The sequence below is a fragment of the Berghia stephanieae genome, chromosome 3, assembly GCF_034508935.2.
Source record: "Berghia stephanieae isolate SIO BIC M18660-M18661 chromosome 3, UCSD_Bste_1.3, whole genome shotgun sequence".
Classification (NCBI taxonomy): domain Eukaryota; kingdom Metazoa; phylum Mollusca; class Gastropoda; order Nudibranchia; family Aeolidiidae; genus Berghia; species Berghia stephanieae.
Window position 1 is genome coordinate 48,297,370 of NC_088362.1, and position 24,380 is coordinate 48,321,749.

The 24,380-nt window shown below is 40.0% G+C and overlaps 1 protein-coding gene across 1 annotated transcript in view; it reads right to left on the reverse strand.

Moving 5' to 3' along the window:
• LOC144969265 (uncharacterized) overlaps nt 1–24,380 on the reverse strand; it is a 187,012-nt gene that overhangs the window by 13,915 nt on the left and 148,717 nt on the right. Inside the window, exons 6-11 of the mRNA XM_078908377.1 lie at nt 15,652–15,709; nt 9,650–11,996; nt 8,430–8,761; nt 5,023–5,267; nt 3,793–3,849; nt 2,843–2,941 (exon numbers count right to left, since the gene is read on the reverse strand). Coding sequence (XP_078764503.1) covers nt 2,843–2,941; nt 3,793–3,849; nt 5,023–5,267; nt 8,430–8,761; nt 9,650–11,996; nt 15,652–15,709 — 3,138 coding nt within the window. The remainder of the gene's footprint in view (nt 1–2,842; nt 2,942–3,792; nt 3,850–5,022; nt 5,268–8,429; nt 8,762–9,649; nt 11,997–15,651; nt 15,710–24,380) is intronic.

A 24,380-nucleotide genomic window follows, 5' to 3' on the forward strand; every position in this document is an offset into this window, starting at 1 on the left:
ATAATAATAACACCATTTACATGTATTGTTAATAATTCGCTGCAGTCAGGTGCTGTACCAGACATTTACAAAGTTGCTCATGTCAAACCCCTTTTGAAAAAACCTGATCTAGATAAAGAGAACTTAAAAAACTATCGCCCTGTCTCTAATCTTCCTTTTCTTTCTAAAATCTTAGAAAAGCTTGTTTTGAAACAATTACTGTCTCATCTTAAAAATAATTGTCTTGAAGAAAAATTTCAGTCGGCTTATAGGCAACATCATTCGACGGAAACCGCACTTGTTAGGGTTGTTAATGATCTCCTCTTTGTTATAGAGAATGGTTCATGTTCTTTGCTGAATTTGCTTGACCTATCGTCTGCTTTCGATACTATTGATCACACTCTTCTCCTCAAACGTCTTGAAATTACTTATGGCGTGTCTGGTGCAGCGCTTGATTGGTTTAGGTCATATTTGTTTAATCGTAAACAGATTATTACGGTGGATGAATATAGATCTGAGGAAATCATTCTTGATTGTGGGGTTCCCCAGGGTTCAGTTCTTGGACCCGTTCTTTTTGTTCTGAACGTTGGACCTCTGTCTAAAATCATCAGAAGTTTCGGTCTGTCTTACCACCAATATGCTGATGATACGCAATTGTACTGCGTTTCCAATACGAGAAATTTACAAGAAGTATCAGCCAATAGTAAGAATTGTATCCAAAGTGTTAAGAAATGGATGAATGAGAACAGACTGAAACTAAATGATGATAAGACAGAGGTGCTGTATGTTGGGAACAGGAAGTGGAAAAGTGATACAGATTTGAAGCTGGGGATGCCTCCATTCAAATTGTTGATAAAGTGAAAAACCTTGGCACATTCTTAGACTCTGGACTGTCGATGGAGCATCAGGTTAATAATTTGGTTAGATCTCTCTTTTTCCAACTAAAAAAGATTGCTTCCATTAGACGGTTCATATCTGAGGATGTGACCAAACACCTGGTTGTGTCCCTCGTACTATCGAAATTGGATTATTGCAATGCTCTGTTGTTTGGCGTTTCGCAATATAATCTGAGACGTCTTCAGATTGTCCAAAACAGCGCTGCCAGGCTAGTATTCATGAAGCGTAGGTGCGATTCTGCCAGACCTCTGCTTCATGACCTGCACTGGCTGCCTGTTGAGAAAAGGATTAAATTCAAAGCTTGTACTTTAGTGTATCGTTGTCTTGAAGGTACTGCCCCTTCCTACATTTCGGAACTAATTGAAATATATTCAAAACCCCGCCCCTTACGTTCGGCTAGTGATTCCACCAAACTAGTTGTCCCTCGAATACAGAAAAATGCTGGAATGAGATCCTTTTCTCATTTCGGACCCTCTGTTTGAAACGCCTTACCACAGAGCATTCGTGAAAAAGAATCTGTCTTTTTTTAAACGTTCGCTTAAAACATATCTGTTTCGTTTTTAGTAGATGTTATGAGAAGCAAGATAGGTCTGTCTTTTCTATTGTGAGTTGTGTGTCTGGGTGTGTGTATGTGTGTGTGTTTGTGTGTGTGTATGCTTGTGTGTGTGAATGAGTATGTGTCAGCCAAAGTAATTTGTAATTTAAGCGCTTAGAGTCTGGTGTCTCGGAGTTATAGCGCTTTATAAGTTTTCAGCATAATAATAATAATAATAATAATAATAATAATAATAATAATAATAATAATAATAATAATAATAATAATAATAATAATAATAATAATAAAAATAGATGGTCTAATTATAATAAGGGGACAAGATTGTATGCTGCCGGCAGTATCCATGTCAGTTTTGGATTGTGTGATACCTTATTCTGACAGCAGCTTCTAATGGTGCTCACACTATTATAATGTTATGACGATCGACACAATCTGCATCTTCTGACCGACATGAAACTGGACAAGTTATACCTACATGAAACAGACAGTTGCACATAATAAGAAACGTGCACGCCTTGAACGCTATAATCAGCTACCAATAGTAGCTGCTGGTTGTGCAGCAACTTCTTCCTATCGCAAGGAGCAAGTTGCTAATACTACCGTACTCTATAAATACCCATATTTAAAAATTTGGCCAGAAAATTCGTCCTTCAAATATCGATCGATTTAAATGATCATCATCTTAGCACCAAAAAAAAATAATTCTCAAACCTGGGAAGATGAGGATCATTTGAATCGATCGATATTTGAAGGACGAGTTTTCTGGCCAAATTTTTAAATACGGGTTGATTTTGTTTTTGTTTTGTTTTTTTTGTTTTTCCAGGAACGGCAGAATTACTGTAACTATCTTTAAACAAACCATTTCTCATGATTCGTTGTAATCGGGGCGATTAAGAAAAAAATGGGAGTCTTGGCAGGTAAGCAATACATAGATCATGATGATAATATATATTAATGTCTCTTAGATCGTGAGAACGAAAAATATGTTTGTATCCTTGATGGTATTTGACCAGCGACATCCATCCATATTGATGACCTTCTTTGACTTATCACAACCCCCGTGTGAACACTTTACTGGTACAGAGAACGGTCGGGCAAGTGAAATGAATCCAGTTTGTCTCTTTATTTTCTTTGTTGTCGTTGTTGTTATTTGTTATTTTATTTTCTGCTTTATATTATTCAATTATTAATATTTAGCTAGTTAGGATATTGATCATTACATCTCAACGGAAAATTGGCAACCGTGTGTATTGTCTGGTATCAACTTTTATTTTCAATTATGTTTTAATGACTTTGAGATGTTCATGAACTTCTGCAATGGGAGCCAAAATGTCGTAATTATATAAATTGTTCGTTAAGCAGGTCTGCATGGGAACTGAATATCATATATTATTATTATTATGTACATACCTTGGGTTGAAAGGCCCCCTGAAGGCTGGCGGTCAAGGAGGCTCCTGATGGGGTAGGGGGTAGCAGGGAAGGGAACGCCGTGCTGTAGTTGGGGAGGATCTAGAAAGATGGAGAACGGGCGGGTTGGGGGTAAGAAAGTTTGTTGGAGGTAAAAGCAAAATGTGACAGTGCTAAGATGACGATGACGATGATGATGATGATGATGATGATGATGATGATGATGATGATGATGATAAAATAAAATAAATAAATAAATTTATTAATTAAAATCCCCTGTATTCATCCCATATGGGGAAAGTTTTCTTTGGGTTCTATCCCAAGTGAAGACTGGAATAACCCAGGCGTAAGCAGCAGCAAGGCAGCGCCGCAAACTGAGCTAAGGCGAGGTGACTTGCTTAAAGGCCACACAAACCAGAGGTACCTTTTGGGTACGAAGCAAAGACCGTACCTCTAGGCCACGCTGCCCCATAAATGATGATTATGATAATATTATGATGACGACGATGCTGATGATGCAGAAGATGATGATTATCATCATCATGACGATGGTGACTATCTGCTGTAAATCAGTGCTGATGGTGACAAAAAGTGAAAAAGTAGGAAAATGCTGAACGTATGCCTTTAAGCCCCATTTTTACTGCACCGAACCCCACTTTTAGAGCAGTTGAGATGATAGACTATCATTGATACTCTAACTTCTGGACAGTGGAAAACTGCACCTGTGTGTTCCACCGCACATCAACTCTCTCATTGCTAGCACATTGTTTCGAGAAAATGTAATTTTTAAAAGGAGGAAATTCCTCCTCTGGACTCCAAAATCGCGGATTTCCGCGGGTCCAAGGAAAACCATCAGCACTGGTAAGTAATAGTAAAAACAACTTTAAGAAATGTAATCACTACTGACAATCAAAGGGAATGACTTGACTGGACACAGCCTGATTAATACTTACACTAACACTGGGTCTGAAAATGCCTGCAGCATCGAAGGCTTTAGGAAGCTTGTCAAACTGATGGTGGTGGCGGCGGTGGTGAAGCAGTTGGGATGAAAAGGGGTGTAAGGTTTTCATGGATGGTGGTGGGTGAGGAGTAAAAATGAAATGTATCATTTCATAAAATAATACTGGAAAGAATTTGTTGGGGTTTTTAAAAATTTCCTTTCATTAAAAAAATTCTCTTATTCTTATCGTTTCAATATTTATAAATAAATAAATAAATAAATAAATAAATAAATAAATAAATAAATAAATAAATAAATAAATAAATAAATAAATAAATAAACTAATTGAGAAATAAACATAATATCAAAACATTGAGATGCTAACATCAGAAAGCCATATAAACAGTTTCTTAAAATGTATTGACTTATAGATCGAAGAAACAAAAAATATTTAAGCCCCGCGAATCATTGTAACGAAAACGTTTTAGATATAATATTATGTGAATCTTATGGGCAATGAATGTCCAGTCCAACCAAAAAGTCCAGACAGATGCTTCGTGGAGTAAGGGATAGGCAGGGGATTGTGATTATAATTCTTTTGGCTGATCACCATCATTAATCATCGTTGTTGATGCTGTGCCATAATGGTTTTTTTCTCTTTTCAAAATCATGATGACACACTTAACTGAATCTGCTATACGTGTCAGTGCTTGACATAATCAGTCGGAATGTGAAAATTTTGGATTTGCATTAAAAAAAATAAAAAATTAATTAATTAATTTATTTATTGCATTTTCTAAAAGAATATGATCCCGGGGCATTTTAATCTTTATTTGAAGTAAATCGGGTGATTTTTCAGATGTATGGGAAAGGTATCTAGCAACTTTTGTCAAATCTCATACTTTTTCAACTTGACTAGCTGTAAAAAAAACATTTAGAAGTGAAATTAAGCTTTGATATTTCCCGAAGTTGTACAAAAAGGGTTGATTTAATCATTTATAATAAGAATTCATTTTTGATAAAAATTGACCTTTTAACTAAACTTGGCAATATCTCAGTTCAAACCTTTTCACCATCCGACCGATTAGGTGATTCACTGTAACATAATAGTATCAGTAATTAAAGAATATATATAATAAAAGGTAGCATTTGGGAAAGTCAGGAAAGCAACTGTCAGAAAGCCCGCGGCAAATTGAAAATGCAGGATAAGGGAATGAGGCGCATCAAGTCCAACAATACTTACCGGAGTAACAGTAGGTTGGACCAGGGAAGGACCCGGGGCTCCGATGGCCCCGGCAGCGGCCCCGTAGGTGTGCTGGTGCATGTGGTTGTGTAGATGTTGATGCTGGTGTTGATGGGTCTCGCTCCTTACGAAAGGAGCGGGTGGCAACGGGGCGGTGCCGGCGGCTATGGCAGAGGCAGCCGAGGCATCCGCTTGGTGGGCGAGGAGTCGATTGTTGAGGTCTTGCTGGAGAAAGTCTTGCTGACCTGGGGAGGCAATTCAAAGATTGTGTCTCTTCAATCTCAACAAATTATACCAGTCTGTGTCACAAATACACAAACTTAATATTCTCTTTCTCAAAACTATTACTGTATTAATGATCTTTAAAAAAAAAAAAAAAGAGAAAGGTAAATAATAGAAAGGAAGATAAAAAAAAGAAAAGAAAAGAAAGAGGGAGGGAGGGAAGGAAGGAAAAAAGATTAGAAAAGAAATGGGGGGAAACAAGTACCACCCTAAATTATTATATTTTTCTTTCTTGCTGTGTCTCGCAACACAAACTTAATATTCTCTTTCTCAAAACTATTAATTACTGTTTTGATTATCTTTTTTAAAAAAGAGAAAGGAAGAAAAAAATAATAAAAAAGAAAGAGGGAGGGAGGAAAGGAAGGAAGGGAAAAAGAAATGATAAGAAATGGGTGGAAAAAAAAGTATCACTCTAAATTTTTATATTTTTCTTTCTTGCTTTGTCTGGCATTGTTTCATACATACTTTCACATCTTTACAGAGACGCCAAGTTTCAATTTGCTTCACAGGAATTTCAGACACCACTCGGAGGAATTTCGATGCCGAAAGAGGAATTTTCGCACACACAAAAAAAAAAGGGAATTGGGATGGTATTTGATATTGTTTAAATATTGTATAGATCTTAATAGATAACTGATTAGAACTATATTATGATATATATAAACACATTGCCAAATACAACCCCAAAGTTTCCTTATTTCAAATGAAGTAAAGTTCCAAAACCCAATGGTAGTGATTGTAGTAATGGTGGTAGTGAGGATGATGTTGTGTTGGTGGTTGTAGTAGTAGTAGTAGTACTACTAGTAGTAGTAGTAGTGATGATGACGATATGATAATGGCTGTTGTAGTAGTAGTCGTAGCAGCAGCAGCAGCAGTAGTAGTAGTAGTAGTAGTAGTAGTAGTAGTAGTAGTAGTAGTAGTAGTAGTGATGATGTGGTGGTGGTGGTGGTTGTAGTCGTAGTAGTGGCAGTAGTTGCAGTAGTAGTGTTGGTGGTTGCAGTATTAATGATGATGTGGAGGTGGTGGTTGTATTAGTAGTGGTTGTGATGATGATGTGGTGGTGGTGGTTGTATTAGTAGTGGTAATGATAATGATGTGGCGGTGGTGGTTGAAGTAGTAGTGGTAGTGAGGATGTGGTGGTGGTGGTGGTGGTGGTTGTAGTAGTAGTGGTCGTGATAAAGATGTGGTGGTGGTGGTGATTGTAGTGTGTGTGTGTGTGTGTGTGTGTGTGTGTGTGTGTGTTTGAGAGAGAGTGAGAGAGGAGAGAGAGAGAAGAGAGAGAGAGAGAGAGAGAGGAGAGAGAGAGAAGAGAAAGAGAAGAGAGAGTAGAGAGAGAGAGAGAAGAGAGAGAGAGAGAGAGAGAGAGAGAGAGAGAGAGAAGAGAGAGAGAGAGAGAGAGAGAGAGTGCTGAAAGTGCATGCAGTGAAAAGTAGAGCAACATGAAATTGAAAAACTACGAGGCTAAGGTTTGAGGTCAAAGTATTTGTGATTAGCTATTATTGGTAAGTACAGGAAGGTGAACATGGAAATTAATCCAGTGACCGCAATGAATTTGGTTTGTGTGTGTGTGTGTGTGTGTGTGTGTGTGTGTGTATGTGTGTGTTTGAGAGAGAGTGAGAGAGAGAGAGAGAGAGAGAGAGAGAGAGAGAGAGAGAGAGAGAGAGAGAGAGAGAGAGAGAGAGAGAGAGAGAGAGAGAGAGAGAGAGAGAGAGAGTGCTGAAAGTGCATGCAGTGAAAAGTAGAGCAACATGAAATTGAAAAACTACGAGGCTAAGGTTTGAGGTCAAAGTATTTGTGATTTGCTATTATTGGCAAGTACAGGAAGGTGAACATGGAAATTAATCCAGTGACCGCAATGAATTTGGTTTGTGTGTGTGTGTGTGTGTGTGTGTGTGTGTGTGGATGTGTGTGTGTGAATAGGGAGAGAGAGAGAGAGAGAGAGAGAGAGAGAGAGAGAGAGAGAGAGAGAGAGAGAGAGAGAGAGAGAGAGAGAGAGAGAGAGAGAGAGATATCTGAGCTAAATTTGTTTGAAGGGTTTTTACGGCGCTTGCAACACTGGTTGCAGGAGTATTGGTGGTGGTAGGGGTGGCGTTGTGGTGGTTGTAATAGTAGTTGCAGGGATGGAGATGTGATGGTGGTAGTAGAGATGATGATGTAATGGTGGTTGTAGTTGTGGTGGCATGGATGGTGATGTGGTAGTTGTTGTAATAGTGGTGGTAGGGATGGTGATGTGGTGATTGTTGCAGTATGGTGGTAGGGATGGTGATGTGGTGGTTGTAGCAGTTTTGGTAGGGACGGTGATGTGGTAGTTGTTGTAGTACTGGTGGTAGGGATGGTGATGTTGTGGTTGTAGTAGTGGTGGTAGGGATGGTGGTGTGGTTGTAGTAGTAGTGGTAGTGATGGTTGTAGTATTAGTGATGATGATGTGGTGGTGGTTGTAGGAGTGGTAGTGATAATGGTGTGGTGGTGGTGGTGGTGGTGGTTGTAGTAGTAATAGTAGTGATGATAGTGTGGTGGTGGTGGTTGTACAAGTTGTGGTAGTGATGATGATGTGGTGGTGACAGTTGTTGCTGTAGTGGTACTGATGATGTGTTGGTGGTGGTTATAGTGGTAGTGATGACGATGTGGTGCTGGTTGTAGTAGAGTGGTAGTGATGGTTGTAGTAATAGTAATGATGTGGTGGTGATGGTGGTTTTGGGTGTAGTAGTAGCAGTGGTGATGATGATGATGATGTGGTGGTGGTTGTAGTAGTTGTTGTAATGAAGATGATGTGGTGGTGGTGGTGGTTGTATTAGAAGTGACTGGAAAAGAAAAAAAAAGGGGAGGGGGGGGGGGGTATCCTTGGAACAATTTAACCTCACCAGAATTTGACGGAAGTTGACCGTAACCCGGACTTTTTGCTCCAGACCGTATTTTTTTCCGGTGAAACCGGAGTTTTGGCATCACTGTCTTTATCTTATACGTCCCTCCTCTCCATTTCGTCACTTTGTAATAACTATAAGTCAGTTTGAATCCGTTTTATAGAGAAGGAGACATTTCTCATTTGTCGAAATAATAATACAGTATCTATGTTGGTACACTTAGTAGTACATGTAGTTATATAGAAATATGTTGTTGCTACTTACTTCTGATAAGACTTTCAGCAGCAAGTTGCCCAGCGGCTGGTGCCGGAGGTATACCGGAGGGCAGAGACAGGGATACGGGGGGCAAAGGGGGTGCAAACATACCGCTTGCAAGGCTGAGGGGAGGAACGGGCGCTGCGGGCGCACCGGCGGCAAGGAGTGGAGGGGGTGGGGCGAGGGAGAGAGCGGGAAGGAGTGGGGATGGAGGGGGAAGGAGAGAGGTGGAGGAGTGAGCCGGGACGGGTGGTAGGTGGGGTATAGCTCCAGGGGTCGGTGTGAGGGATCCCACTGCGTGAGGAGGTAAAAGGGGGCTGTATAAGGGGGCCGTTGGGTTACTGAAATGGAGAGAGGAAACTGATGTAAATGTGGTGGCGATAATGACTATGATAAAGATGGTGATGGTGGTTGTAGTGGTGGTGGTGGTGGTGATGATGAATGGTGATGATGATGATAATGATGATGGTGAAGGTGGTGGTGGAGGAGGGGGGGGGGGGTAAGTAGGAGATGGTAGAGTGGAGTGGGAAGAAGAAGAGATGTTTTTTTTTTTTTTTGTTTTTTGTTTTTAAGGGTTTTATGGCGCTTGCAACACATTAAGGTCGTATCAGCGCCAGTAAAAAGGAAGAAAATAGGATAGTTAAAAGTTCTAGAATTACAATTAAAGCACAAAAGAAAAGGTAAGACAAAGGGGAATTGGTTCAAATAGGGAACAGATGTAGATTCCCACAGCACACCGTCAAAATACTTAGTTTGAGATCACCTAAAAGTCTCATCCAGACACAAGCACAGGTCCCAACTAAGAGGAATACACTCAAATGTTTACCAATCATATAATATAATATGTAAACAAAACATAATACAATGCATAACAGAGAGATGATTTTACAAGGAAAAAAACATCATCTCCTAAAACTATAACTATACATTCGACTGTTTCCCTCCGAGCCAAGGAACTCCGGCAAGGATCAGGACAAAACTAAGTAATCTCATTCCAAGACAATGACAGGAAACAATTGGAAAACGGGTATGGGGGATAGAGGGCACAGCATGTACCTCCCTGTCCAGGAAGAAGAAGAGAAAGGAGGAGGTTGGTATGTTAGAGGAATGAGATTGATAGATGGATGGATGGATGGATGGATGGATGGATGGATTGATATAAATCGTAGTTTCAGATGTATATGAAATATATACATGAATTTTTAATTATTTTTTTTTTTTTGACTTACCCTGCCCATGTAGCTGGTTTTGTAAATAACGGGAGTTCCGGTTTTGGGAAAGAACCAGTTGGAGTGTGTGAAGATGAGGATGACGACGATGATGATAATGCTGCTGATGGTAATAACGATGACGATGATGATGGTGGTTGTGATGCTAATGACTTGTTGACAGTCACGCCGCTGCTGTCTCGGTCACGATCTCTTTCCGATTTGGTGGGATGATGATGGGGATGGTGATGATGTTGCTGATGGTGGTGCTGGTGATGAGGAGGATGCTGTTGATGGTGATGGTGATGACTACCGCTGCTACCAGTACTACTGCTACGACTATCTGATCTATGGCGGTGTCGGTCTCTGTCAGATTCCCGTGGTTCTTGTTTGATTTGAGAAGAGGATGGTGGTAACGATGTTGACGATGGTAAAGATGACGATGAGGAGGAAGATGAAGGCGGTCGGCCCACTGGTGATGGGGATGTTGTTGAATATTTTCGGTGGCTATCCGTGGAATGATGATGTTGTTGGAGTTGTTGCTGTTGATGATGATGGTGGTGCTGATCGGGATGGTGCTGGTTGAGGTCGTGGCTTGATGACGATGAAAGTGGCAACGATTTTGAGGGATGGTGGGAATGGTGTTGTTGCTGCTGATGATGATGATGAAGATGATGTGGTTGAGGAGGGTGGTGATGCCGGTGTTGGTGATGGTGATTGTGGTCAATTATGAAAGGACTATTGGTACAACTTGATGCGGTGGTTGTAGTGATAGCGGTGGGATTGCTACTTTTCGAGGCGCTTGAGGATGAGTTGTTGGGGTAGTTACTGTGGTTTGGGAGATAAGAATTATGTGGATGGTGCTGTTGTGGTTGCTGCTGATGTTGTTGGTGATGGTGATGAGGAGAATTGTTAATGCCACTTCCGCTATGGCGTGACTGTTGTTGTTGTAATTGATGTAAATGGTGTTGCTGTGTTTCTAACTGTTGTAAATGAATTTGTTGTTGAGTTGTTAACCGAGAATGTTTGTGATTGGGTGGAGGTAAAAGATGGGAGCTAGCGGTCTCTGCAGGACGTTTGTTGGTGTCTACTAACGATGATGATGATGACGACGATAATGATGATTGCAGAGCATCTGTCTGTGATGTTGTTGTGGGGTTGTGTACTCCGGTTTGGGCTGGTAATGATGAGGATGACGGCGGTGGTTGGAGATCCGTTTGGCTGTGAGGCACAAAATGATTTAGACTAGCATTAGGGTGGGTAGGGGTAACATTTGGGTCTTCTCTGTTGGTTTGAGGATGACCGTTTGGGGAAAGTTTGTGAAGTGGTAGCGCAGAGTGGTACGGAGGTCGGGGGTATGGCGGAGTTCCGTTGAGTAGATTGACGTAGGGGTTGTTGGTGGGATGAGCGGCTTGGGGATTGGGGGTCAATGGAGAAGAACCTGGAATAGCGGTTGCCGACGGAGGAATTGGTTGGCCGTTGAACTGTTTATGGTGGAGATTGGAGTTTGAATCCTGAGTTGTTGTTGATGTTGTTGTGGTGGTGGTGGGGTTAGCGTGGTTATTGTGATGATGGTGGTGATGGTGGTAAGGATGATGGTGTTGAGATCCGCTATGGAGAGCGTTGCTAGATTTTAAAGATCTGCTGTAGGCCAACGATCTGGCACAGGTTGAGGATTCAGTGACGGGGGTGGTGGGAGAACTACTGTCGTTCGGGGTGTGGGGAGAATTGATCGGGGCTTGGGGGTGGTGGTTGTTGTATAGGTGGTAAGGATGAGGTGGATGAGGTTGAGTTTGAAGATTGTGCTGATGAAGACTAATACTGTTACTATTATTACTACCAAAAGTTGAAAGACTTGGTTCTGCTGAATTTTGGGAGGGAGTTCTATTTTTAGCACTGTTTTGATTGTTATCGTGGTGGATGTTGTTGCTATTGGTGTTATTGATGGACTGTATGGACGATGAAGACGATGATAATGGGGATGGAGAAGAGGTGGTCAGCCGGGTGGCTGGATCGAATGACGTTGTGGGTATCACAGACTCGGACGGTAAGGTATTTGATGACGTTACAGGGTGACTGTTTTGGACGTGGTTTGGTTGACTTAGAGCGGGATTTGTGGAGTTTGGGGTGGTGGGGGTTTCACTGGCGTAATGGAGAGGGGGTGGTCCGCCCCCGGGGCTGATAAGGGGTACAGGAGAAGGGTTGAGACTAGAGCAGGTTCCGCCCTCGACTCTTCCTCCAATGCCTCCCTGTCCTCCTCCTCCTCCTACTCCATTGCAGAGAGGAGTGGGCGTGCCCGATATAGAGGGGGGAGGAGTGGGAGCTGTCAGCGCAACGCATGTATGGGTGGGTGCATGGTTTGAGAGGCCTGGTGAGAAGGAAAGAAAACAAAAAGTGCAGTCACGTACTGGTCAATAATTATACATGTAATTCAGTGTTGGGCATATCGTATCGATATATCGATATGAATGGCAATCTCGAATATCGATTTCAAAACGCCATATAGATATCGATATAAGATATGCTTGCAGTTTATTGGCCATGTGGCGGAAAAAAAGCAACAGTATACAATGAAAAACAATGGAGAAACGAACTTTTTCGTGAATATTGGGACGAGTGAATAAGCATGTTTATCGAATTTTTACCGATTTTCGATATGTTGATGTATAAATCAGTGGCATCAATTAATATCGATATATCGATATTTTATGCGACGAAATATCGTATCGTATCGATTTCGAAAATGTGATGGTATCGCCCAACAGTGTCGAACACTAATTATAGTCAAAGACAAATATACTTTGAAAGACAGACAGACAAAATCCACTCACTGTTGTTGGTAGGCGACATATTGTTATTTATGTCATTTCAGCATCAGATAAAAAAGCTTTTAATCTTATTACAGTAGATTACAGTTTAGATGGTATACTCCAGAGACCTCATGCAACAAATACAACGTAAGACCAAAAAGATAAATAAATCAATAATAAATCAATAAAGTTCCCTTTAACCGTCCTTGTGTGGATAAACGCCTTTAATGTATATCCCGAGGGATGACTTGGATAACCAAGGCACCAGCCGTTGTGCAGCGCTGTAATCACTGTCAAGCTTAACTACTCACACACAAGACAACCACCTAAGAAGATATAACTTACCAACTAAAACAACCACTACGACCTCTTTTTTAATATTTTTTATTAGTGACGCAAGCTTGCTGGGTTCCGGAGCAGAAAGAGATGGAACAGAGAAATAACCGAAGCAAGATCCTTTCTTCTAGTCCATGCCTTACAACTCTATAGACGGTCAACTTTTTAAAAAATTGAGCTTTAAAAAATAATAATTAAAAGATTGAGCTTTATATAGCGCAATATCCACTAAATGTGCTGAAAGCGCTTTACAAGGGGTCACTGGTCAACAGCAACATTAAACATGTAGGACGGGACATGCCGCCTGTTAGGCGATATTACAATTTTTTCGACAAAGACAACGCTGTTAACGGCCAGGTACTCATTTTACACCTGAGTACGGTGAGAAAATGTGAGTAAAGAGCCTTTTCCAAGGACTCAACTATGCGACGCTCGAACCCAGGACCTTCCGATCCGAAAGCGAGTGTCATACCACAAGACCACATAGCCGCAAAAAATATACATACTATCTATGGTGAGTCATATTTATGGCACGATATTTCAGAGACTAAGATATTAACTTCCATTAACCCCAGTATAATTTAAATGATGTCTTCTTTTAATTGTATTTCTTGTGTGTGTGTGTGTGTGTGTGTGTGTGTGTGAGAGAGAGAGAGAGAGAGAGAGAGAGAGAGAGAGAGAGAGAGAGAGAGAGAGAGAGAGAGAGAAGAGGTGAAGATCGTTATTTTTTTTAGCAAATATATGTTTCGTTAAGAGGGCAGTTTTAATGCGTGTACCTAAAATAACCACTTATTAAAGTGCGGTTATGTTATCTAGTGGTATGACACTCGTTTTCGTATCGGAAGGTCCTGGGTTCGAGCCTGCTATTATTGTCCATTTCACGCTATAGAAACCGGGATAAACTCCGGCTCCAAGGGCACAATGGCTCTGAAGGATTACTTACTTAAAAGCCAAAAAGGTGACATCGTTTGAGATGGATTTCTCTATGCGTTCGATCCAAAGCTACTATTATTATTATTAACTATACATGCCAAGCAGCCGAATCGATCAGCCACAGGGTTTGTGAGTATTTATCATGATATTTTGACACATGATGACGGAACTGCGTCGCGACACACTATGCATATTTTTATCTCCCTGTTTTAAAATCGTGATTATCATGATATTTTGACACAGTGATATAGAATAAATTAAATATTGAATGTGGCTAAGTTATCGGTCGATAACAAGGGCAAAAAATACTTGTTCACTCGTTTAGTTTTGATAAAGAAAATTGACGTAATTTTCAAAAATGCATGCACATTATGTTGATGTGATTAATCGGGACTCATACTAAAAAATAAAAGTAATCTTTAAAAATGGCATCCATGTCAATAGCAGCTTGTCGGTATGGCAACTCTTGGTCACATGACCATAAAGCAGAAGCATCAATTGGCTTCAACAGTCATGACGTCACTTCCCTCTTAATGACTCATAGTAACTATCGGAACAATGGCGGACGCCCTTATGAAATATTTCTCCGACGAACATAAAAGTGTATCCAGAGGAGAAAAACATTAGAAATATGATCATGTTTTGACTTTTATACATTCTGATCACATGACATATAAAAAGTTCTAGCCAGCATGAAGAATAAAAAGTACCGATTTTATTTGTTTAGAACCACGCTGCTCGCCGTTGCTGGGCGACGTGACATCAACCTATTGAATCTAATTATTGTCCCACCAATCACGTCCACTTGAAGACCAATCACTACTGAAAACAACTACTTAATAACTAAGACAACCACTCAAGACTTTAACTATCTCCTTACCGACCATTTTCAGTATTTTCCCACAAAATGTCATGCCTACCCAATACTAAAATTGATTTTTAAAACTCAACCGTCAAAGCATGCTAAACATAATTTTGGTCTACAAAAAAAAAAAACAAAAAAAAAACAACAACGCTAAGTTCTTATAAACTAAACTTAAGATTTTTCTTCAAATTTTGTGATGTACAAAAAAAGAATCTGAAAAAGAAAAAGATTCATTGTATCGTAACAAATGTGACGATTTTCCTGAAGTTGGTAATGAGAGAGTTAAATAAATCATCGTTTAAGACGACCGATTAATTCCCAAGACGACCAATAATCATGACCACGGCCATTGACTTGGTGCCTCAAACAACGAAACCACTTGGTACTTAAGAGAACCACTCACTAACAACCAATGACAACCTGTCACTAAACTGTTTAAGACAACATCACTTACTTTCCAAAACAATCTAATCATACAACTACGAAAGTGACACGTTTGGAAGCAGGCAACGGTGTGTTGGATAAAAATCAGAATGTGAAAAGGTGTAGTGTTCCGGACAAAGCAGAGATATGAATGAATGAATGAATGAATGAATGAATAAATAAATAAATAAATAAATAAATAAATAAATAAATAAATAAATAAATAAATAAATTCCCTTTATTCACCCCCAATGGAAATTTGCCTTTAGGGTCTATTCCAGGGGGGGGGGGGGCTGGAATAACCCAGGTGACAGCCGCAGTACAGCGCCGCAAAGTGAGCTGGGGCGAGTTGATTTGCTCAAGGCCACACAACGAGGCAGGTAAGTCGAACTCGTTACCTTTTGGGTACAAAGTAAAGGCTGTACCACTGAGTCACGCTGCCTCTAAATACAAGAAGAAGAGGGGGGGGGGGGGGGGGGGGGGGGGGGGGAATCGGTTTAAGATTTTTTTGGATGATATCTCTTCTTAGCCTTGCATTATGTGGTGTAAACACACGTGCATGTGCACATTTAATTTATTTACACGCACTCAAACACACAAACACACACAATACGTTGACCAGGCATAATACTATACTATAAGATGGCAATACTTACTATTGACGAGACTTCCTTCAGATATACTGGAGTAGAAATCAGATCCAGACTCTGATGCCTGAAAAGAGAGAAATTTGGCAACTACATTAAAGATTTTGTCACAAATAAATGCTGAAAATGTCACTAACACAAAAAGTTTTTTTTATCTTTATGTTGTGTCAGGAATATATTGGATAACATTGAAATGTAATGTAGTGTAATATAATGTAATGTAATGTAAAGTAACATAATGTATCTAATTCATTCATTCTTTCATTAATCTTTTCATCCATTCACCGCAGAAGAGGTTGTCAGAGAAACATTTCTTTAAAAACAAACAAACATACAAACAAACAGACAGACAAACAAACACCCCGGAAAAACCAAACCCATTGAAAACCAAATTTATATTCATACAGCAATCAGAAACCATCTAATACGATGCGGTAGATTGATAGGTTTGGCAACTTTATTGTTTTTGGCTGACAGGTGTTCCTATTAGTAAATGAACACCGACAAACTTTATGTTGATTATCTTTTGGGGAGAGGGGGAGGGGAATAGGCGATTGATATGCAGTTTTAAGAACAGAGATAATCTAACTAAAACGGTCGAGAAGATGAGCAAATTCCGAGGATCTCGGATTGAGTGACACTATAAACTTTTGTATGGTCAATTCTATTTAAGATTACCAGAGCCTTTATATTACGCAATATCCACTAAATGTGCTAAAAGCGCTTTACCAACAGCAACACATAACATGTAGAACGAGACATAACATGTTAGGCGATATTACAATTGTTTTCGACATAGACAACGCTGTTGACGACCAGGTACTCATTTTACACCTGAGTACGGTGAGATAATGTAGTAAAGAGTCTTTTCCAAGGACCTAATTATGCGCCGAGCGAGGCTCGAACCCAGGACCTTATGATCCGAAAGCGAGTGTCATACCCAAAGATCACATAGCCACATTAGATATAATGATTTCAAAACAAAACCGCTGCTGAGCTGCTTGAAGCTCGAAAAAGTCTTGGTAAAATCATACTATCTACATACTACAAATCAATATTTTAATATGATACTTCGTCCATTCATCGTCTAGTTGGTCAACAATAATGAGGCTACCCGGATAGTCCGCAACATTAAAATGTGTCATCAATAATCAAATTGAAGCTGAAGCGACAATTTCACATGGATGTTTTTCAACGATTCAAAACACAAGAGCTGTGTAATAGATAGGGGGACATTTTCCTTGAAGTATATAATAAATTCTGCCAGAATATTAAGTGTACGTTTTGCCATATATCAAGTAGAAGTTTTGCCACATATCAAGTATAAATTTTTGCCATATATCAAATAACATTTTTGCCCAAAATTAAACCTAATTTTTGCCATATTATTATCATTAAGTTTTGAGGCCAAAATGAAAAGCCAAATAACGGCAGAAAGTACAACGAAGAGAGTAAAATGAGTACTTCAAAGAGCGCATTGAGTATAAGACATTTATTATTGTCATGACAAGACGATCTGGATGGTGCCTAGCAACTCGATTTCCCTCTGTTCTCTGTGTCGTGTTTGACCTCTGTCTGTCTGTCTGTCTATTTGTTTGTCTGACGTTGACTCCGTTCACTTCCTTTGCTTTGATTTTCCTTACTTCACTCCCCTTGACTTTACCTCGGCTTACGGCTTGTCTCCTTCATCAGATTTATTGGATTTTATAATACTCTCTCTCTCTCTCTCTCTCTCTCTCTCTCTCTCTCTCTCTCTCTCTCTCTCTCTCTCTCTCTCTCTCTCTCTTTTTCTCTCTCTCTCCTCTTCCCTTCCAAATCTTGTCTTGGACATATAGATTATATCAAGAAGAAAAGCTTGTTTGAGCATTCGATGTTAACATTTTAAGATACTCTTCAAATTGATATTACATCATTTTGAGAATTAATGCTCTTGAAATAATATGCACATGACAGACATTTCGAGGTGGTGGTGGAGGAAAGAGAAGGGGGAGAGGAGAGGAAGAGGAGGAGAGAGGGGGGACGACGGGAAATGAGGAGGAAGAGAACGAGGTAGTATGAGGGGGAGAAGAAGAAGAAGAAGAAGAAGAAGAAGAAGAAGAAGAAGAAGAAGAAGAAGAAGAAGAAGAAGAAGAAGAAGAAGAAGAAGAAGAAGAAGAAGAAGAAGAAGAAGAAGAAGAAGAAGAAGAAGAAGAAGAAGAAGAAAAATTCTAATGTGACGATTTTTGACTGGAGCCCCCCGTCCCTGTAAAAATGAGTAAAAACTAAAAACTGAAAAAAAACATTAGATCTGTATCATATCTTAGAGATATTCCCTTAATTTCATTCATAAAAATACTCGGCGTTGGGAACTGAACACTTCTATTAATTCTAGCTCAACATAATAATATTATCATCATGTATAAGGACGAACAGAGGCAAGAGAAATAACTCATCTTGGAAACAAGAGGAAAATTCAAAGAAATCCGAAATCCAAGCAAGTTGTCTTCCCCCTGGTTTGAAGGCAATAAGACTGGGATAGCTAGGAGACTGTTAGTGGAGTGGTAAACCTCTGACAAGGGACGAGGGGATCACGGTGGGATTAGAGGGGGATTAAGCCTGCCCCTGCGTAATGGCTAGGGGATAAAGGAAAGAGAAACGGCCAGGGATGAAATGGCTAAAGTAGCCGATCTGCCTGGCTCATGGGATTTCGTTGTGGTGGAGACTAGACGAGATGGAGCTGGGATTTATAACATTCTTGTTTATTTATTCTCTCTCTCTCTCTCTTTCTCTCTCTCTCTCTCTCTCTCTCTCTCTCTCTCTCTCTCTCTCTCTCTCTCTCGCTGTCTTTCTAAATCTATCTTCCTCGTGTATATAAACAGAGAAACAGACACAGATAGATAGATAGATAGATAGATAGATAGATAGATAGATAGATAGATAGATAGATAGATAGGTTGGTGGGTGGGTGGAAGGAAGGATGGATTGATGGATGGATGGATGGATGGATGGATGGATGGATGGATGGATGGATGGATGGATGGATATATAGATAGATAGGTAGATAGATAGATAGATAGATAGATAGATAGATAGATAGATAGATAGATAGATAGATAGATAGATAGATAGATAGATAGATAGATAGATAGATAGATAGATAGATGAGTAGGATAGAATAGAGAATCATCAGTGACCGGTGTCCAATCCCGTCTCGTCTGGGTGCTCAATCAAATCAAACAGCTTGTCTACAGATCAATAACCTACTGCTAGAGTGCTCACTGTCCATGGAAGTCGTCGCCTGGTCACTGATTGATCGACTAAATGACATCACGCCATCACCATCTGTCGGAATCTAAAATCAAAAACTTCTCGTCCCAGAAATGAATGGCAAATAATTCCAAGACCTCACTTTGTTTCACGTCGTATTCCCCCTAGCTGGTCATAATATTATGGAATCCAAAAGCTCAAGTCGTTTTACAAAATTAGTCACTGCCTGTCGCCAGGTACTCATCTACATATTGTGTGCGCTTGGCTAAGAAGCTCATAACATTGCCATCCGGAAGTATAACTGACCTTCACACAGAACTCTGTTTAACCATGATCTTTTATAGTCTGGATAACACTGTCAAGTGAGAATTACTCATTAAGGTGGATGGCAAAAAACAAACAAACAACTCCCCCCCCCCCCAAAAAAAAAAAAACAAACACAAAAAACAAAAAAAAAAAAAAAAAACAATAACAAAGACCCGGGTGAGGTCAACTGCGAACTATCTATATCTAAGATGGCGTTTAAAGTGGTTTATCCAAGGACACAACGCCAAGACCAGTTTTGTCACAAGTCACGGAGCAAGCCAAATGCAAACATTGCTAATAATCATAGCAATCTTGAGGGCACTGATAATGATACATCGACAAGTGTCAGTGTGGAATGTAGATTAGATAATTTCTCCCCATCGCTGTTGTTCTGGTCATGAGCCAACACTCCAAGCCACACACCAGGATAGAACAGAACAGTGGCTGTCTCTAGTTTGCTATGGATAGGGCAAATCAGAGCTAAAAGTTTTAGCTAGATTTTAACAAAAAGCCGCGCGCGATGCGATGATTTCCTGCCATTCATTGTGCATGGATCTCAAGGCTTCAGAAAGTGTTAAATGTTTAGTCTGTTTTTGTTGTCTGCAGTACCTCGGTCATTCATTATACTTTTTCAGAGATACGTGAAATTCTGAGTAATGGGTAGATCAGCACCATGATAAGGTCCCCGTGAGGTTGGAACAAATAACATCCATTGTCAGCATTTCAAAATTGACTTTACCATGGACTTTTTGTAGCCGTTCAGTATTTTGCACAACAAAGTGTAAAGTGCGATGTAGGCATTCTATGGCTAAACGTGTTTTTGAAGGTTTTACTAAGTCAATAGAAAAATATTGCAATGGTTTTTAAGTCATTACGGTTATTTATATATATTTTTAAAAAATCAAATACAGAAAAGGTACACGATATCAAGTAATGATGCATGGCAATGGGAATAATAATGATGTTTATAAAAGTATGCAGGGCGAGGGCTTATCAATAGCAACAGGTTATATTATGTTTTAAAATAAAAGGGCTTATCAATAGCAACAGGTTATATTATGTTTTAAAATAAAACAAACACTAAATGACGACACATAATATGGGATTACTCATGAGAAGACATGAATGCTATTGGTGTTACACGAAGGTAAATTTATGTAAACACTAACTGATCCTCATCACAGTTGACATAAATCCACAGGCGCGCGCGCGCGCACACATAAACACACAAACACACACACACAAGTAAGTCTTAATATATATCTCTCACCCTCTCCCACACCATATCTTTCTCTCCCTCCCCCCCCCCCCCCCCCCCCCCTTTCACTCTCTCACTCTTTGTCCCCTTCCTCTCTCCCTTCCTTCATTCCTTCTCTACTACCACCTCCGCCATCATACAAAACAATCTGTGAACCAAGCGTTGATCAAATAATTCACACTCATGGCTTTGAATAAGATGAGTACAAGGAGAGAAGAGGACAAGCAAGCCCTTACGGCTCTGTTGTAACACAAACTCTCACCCTCTCTGGGGTAGCAGCAGTCGACATGGTCCTCTGATATCTCCCTGTCCGCTCGCTAGCTATCGCACAGCCTGCTCTGTCTACTTTAAAATTGGGACCAGGCTACTGGAATCAGGGCCATTTCTATGGCCCTATTCAAAAAGCCAGTCACAAATCCACCCCCTCCCCCCTCTTCCTCACTCCTTCTTTTCCTTCTACCTCCGATGCCAATGATTCAGGCCTCTCTTTGCCCTTTTCCGTCCTTCAAAACCAGTGCCTTCCATCCATTTAATTTAAAACACATACAAGAGGGAACACAAAATGGCATGTGTGATATGGTGTTCAATAAATTACAATTCCCCCCCCCCCCCCCCTCTCTCTCTCTCTCTCTCTCACACACACACAGATAAAAAATAATCAAATTTGAAGAGAGGAAACCGATGTTTTTTAATAGGTAAGAATATACAACAAACTTCATTTTTTAAAAGTTGGGTTTTTTTAAGTTAGAGAGAATGACTAATACCCAGGTTAGAAACTAAAGATGAATATAGGATTAAGAGAAAAGTGAGGAGAAAGACGCAGACCTGCCTATTACTACGAAAAATTCGTAGAAATACGACTTTTGGACTCTAGCTACAAAACTGCATTCTCCTCTGTGACTCAATAGTTCTTAATGAAAAGGAAAGTTAAGTTCCTCAGAACATATATTCAGGACTTAGGAGCATATTTGGATCATGTTAAGGGAAAATTCTTTATTTCTAAGGCTATTTAAAGTGGATTTTTCTTTTCTTCCCTTGGAAACTACGAATTTTTGAAATTTCAAGTAGGCAGCTCTGACGACGCGTTAGCGAAAGACAGCGTGGAGAAGTGGTGCCGAATCAACTTTCTTGACAGTAAACATCACGGACTACTGTATTCTCTATGGTAATCATAAGCCAAAACAAGCGCATGGAATGATGTAATAAGATAGGGTTTGGGATTGGAAATAAGGGTGAACGGAAGTAGATTACAACGTGAGTGGCAAACACAAGACTATCAAACGAAAACAATATATATACTCTAATACATACAACAGGTTCCCATTCAAATCATGAAGAAAATAAAAAATCCAAGTCACAAAATTATTTATTCTTGTCAAGACCAGACCCCAATCCGAGGAGGACGAAATGGACTATCCAATCTTAAAAATAAGTGGTCAAATAAAGTAACATCAAGGAATATAAAGAACTGGACCATTGAGTAGACAGTTTAATTAATAAATACGTATGCTGTGTACATATTCTATGTGGACAAAACGGCAACAAATCAGAGTAAAGATAAAGGTGAGTGGCGTGGGGAATGGGGACTGGATGGGATGGTCAGTCTTTCTTGATTGTCTTTTAAAGATTCTCTTTTTGATTAACGAAGATTTTTTTTTAATTGGGAAGGGGGGGGGGGGGGGGTGGATTTGCACGGGTATAGGTGATGACTTCTTTGGGCAGAATAAGTGCGCTTGATTATGGCATGCACTTCTACACAACAAACAGCAAGGACAACAACGTATAAAATTAAATTGAAAGCCAAGGTTGACACGGTAGAGAGCTATATATATATATAATATATATATATATATATATATATATATATAATATATTATATATATATATATATAATATATATATATATATATATATATAATATAGAGAGAGAGAGAGAGAGAGAGAGAGAGAGAGAGAAAGAGAGAGAGAGAGAGAGAGAGGGGGGGGAAGAGAGAGAGATCAGCATCACACAGAGTGAAGTAGGATCATCAAGAGGTTTTATTCTGGTCCATGGGACTTGTCCCCCGTCCTCTTGAGGGTCTCTCCACAGGAATAGCTGGAGTACCGACTCGAGAGGTCCTTCAGGATGGCCTTAGAGTGGGGCCTCGGAGAGCCCTCGTGCTACAAAGACACACGAGAAGATAAGTGGGCCGGGGAGGGGGGGGGGGGGGGGGGGGGGGAGAGAGAGGAGGCGAGGGCTTCAAATAGAAACACGACCTATGAATAATGAACAGGTACGGAGGTGGGAGGGAGGGAGGGAGGGAGAGGGAGAGAGGGAGAGAGAGAGAGAGAGAGAGAGAGAGAGAGAGAGAGAGAGAGAGAGAGAGAGAGAGAGGAGGGGGGGGGGAGTGGGAAAGGAATCTTGGGGTGTATTGTTGAGTTGTCTGGCTGGCCAGCTTGTATAGGCTTGAGGAGGAGTGAAGAACGGAAAGTACAATCTACATAATGGCTAGAATAGGAGTGGAAGGCAAAATAAAAGGGGGCTGTACTCTGTCTCGTAGCTTTGCAAGCAAGGGCACCCGAGGTCAAACGGGTGGTTGAAAACAGGCGGAAGTGTATCGTGTGATCCGGGGGGGGGGGGGGGGGGGGGGGGGGGGGGGGGGGGGGGGGGGGGGGACGCAAAACAGAAATAATAATGAAAAAAAAAAGTCTGAAGAGGGAGAGATGGAGATTGGTTGGAGTGGATGAATGAATGGGCGGACGGATGGATGGATGGATGGAGAACCATCGATAACAATGGCTCTATTGAGACAGGAGAAGGGAGAAGCAGCAGGAATGTCTCAAGCCATTCAGTTGATATCATGTCATCATCATGATCATCGTCGTTGTCATCATCATCAACTATCAACATCAATAAAAGATAAATGGAGCTTTTACATAGCACAACAGTCAAATTCATAATATTGTAGGAGATGGCCCTTCTTCTCCTTCTTCTTCTCCTCCTCCTATTCCCCCTCAATTAAAAAGCATTAATAATAATAATAAAACAACAACAACAACAACAAACAACAACAAAACAATAATAATAATAAAATAATAATAATAATAATATAATATAATAATAATAATAATAATAATAATAATAATAATAAATAATAATAAATAAATAAATAAATAAATAAATAAATAAATAAATAAAATAATAATAATAATAATAATAATAATAATATAATAATAATAATAATATAATAATAATAATATATAATAAAATAAATAATAATACCCCCCCCCCCCTCCCTTTTTTTTATGTAGAGAAAAAATATACGTTTGACAGTTACCAGTCAGGATTCAGAAAGATCCAAGAATAATTGGGCTCCTTCTGGGCAGCAGCTGGGTTAGAGGGGTGTGGGGTAAGTTTCTGACAACCTACTAGTGTTCACGATATGAGAATGTTTTGGTTTGGATGGCTGCATTGCCCACCGTCTTTGCTAATAATATTATAATATTATAGTGGCCAGTTTGAGTGGTCAGATTAATGCCTTATTGATAGGGTCAATCAGGCTGACGGGGTCGGGTGGCAGTGATTCCTTGGCGGTCCACACACTTGACACACACACACACAGGAACACACACACACACACACACACGACATTGCTGTGTTGCTCGGACTCCGTGGGTGGGGTTTGACTATGGGACAGAACCTTGAATGGAAATCGGGGATACGGAAATATGCATGTACCTGAGGAAGATTTGCCTGTGACAAAATGTGGTTTTTGTCATAATATGTACACACATAGCAACAGTCATTTGTAATTGAAAAACAAAACAATAGAACAAAAAAAAAAAAAAGGTTTTTATATAGAGCAAAGTCTAATAATGTGCTCAAAGCGCTTTATAGTGGTATTAAGTAATTTATGTTTTTCTAAAGAAAACAACAAAACAAACAACC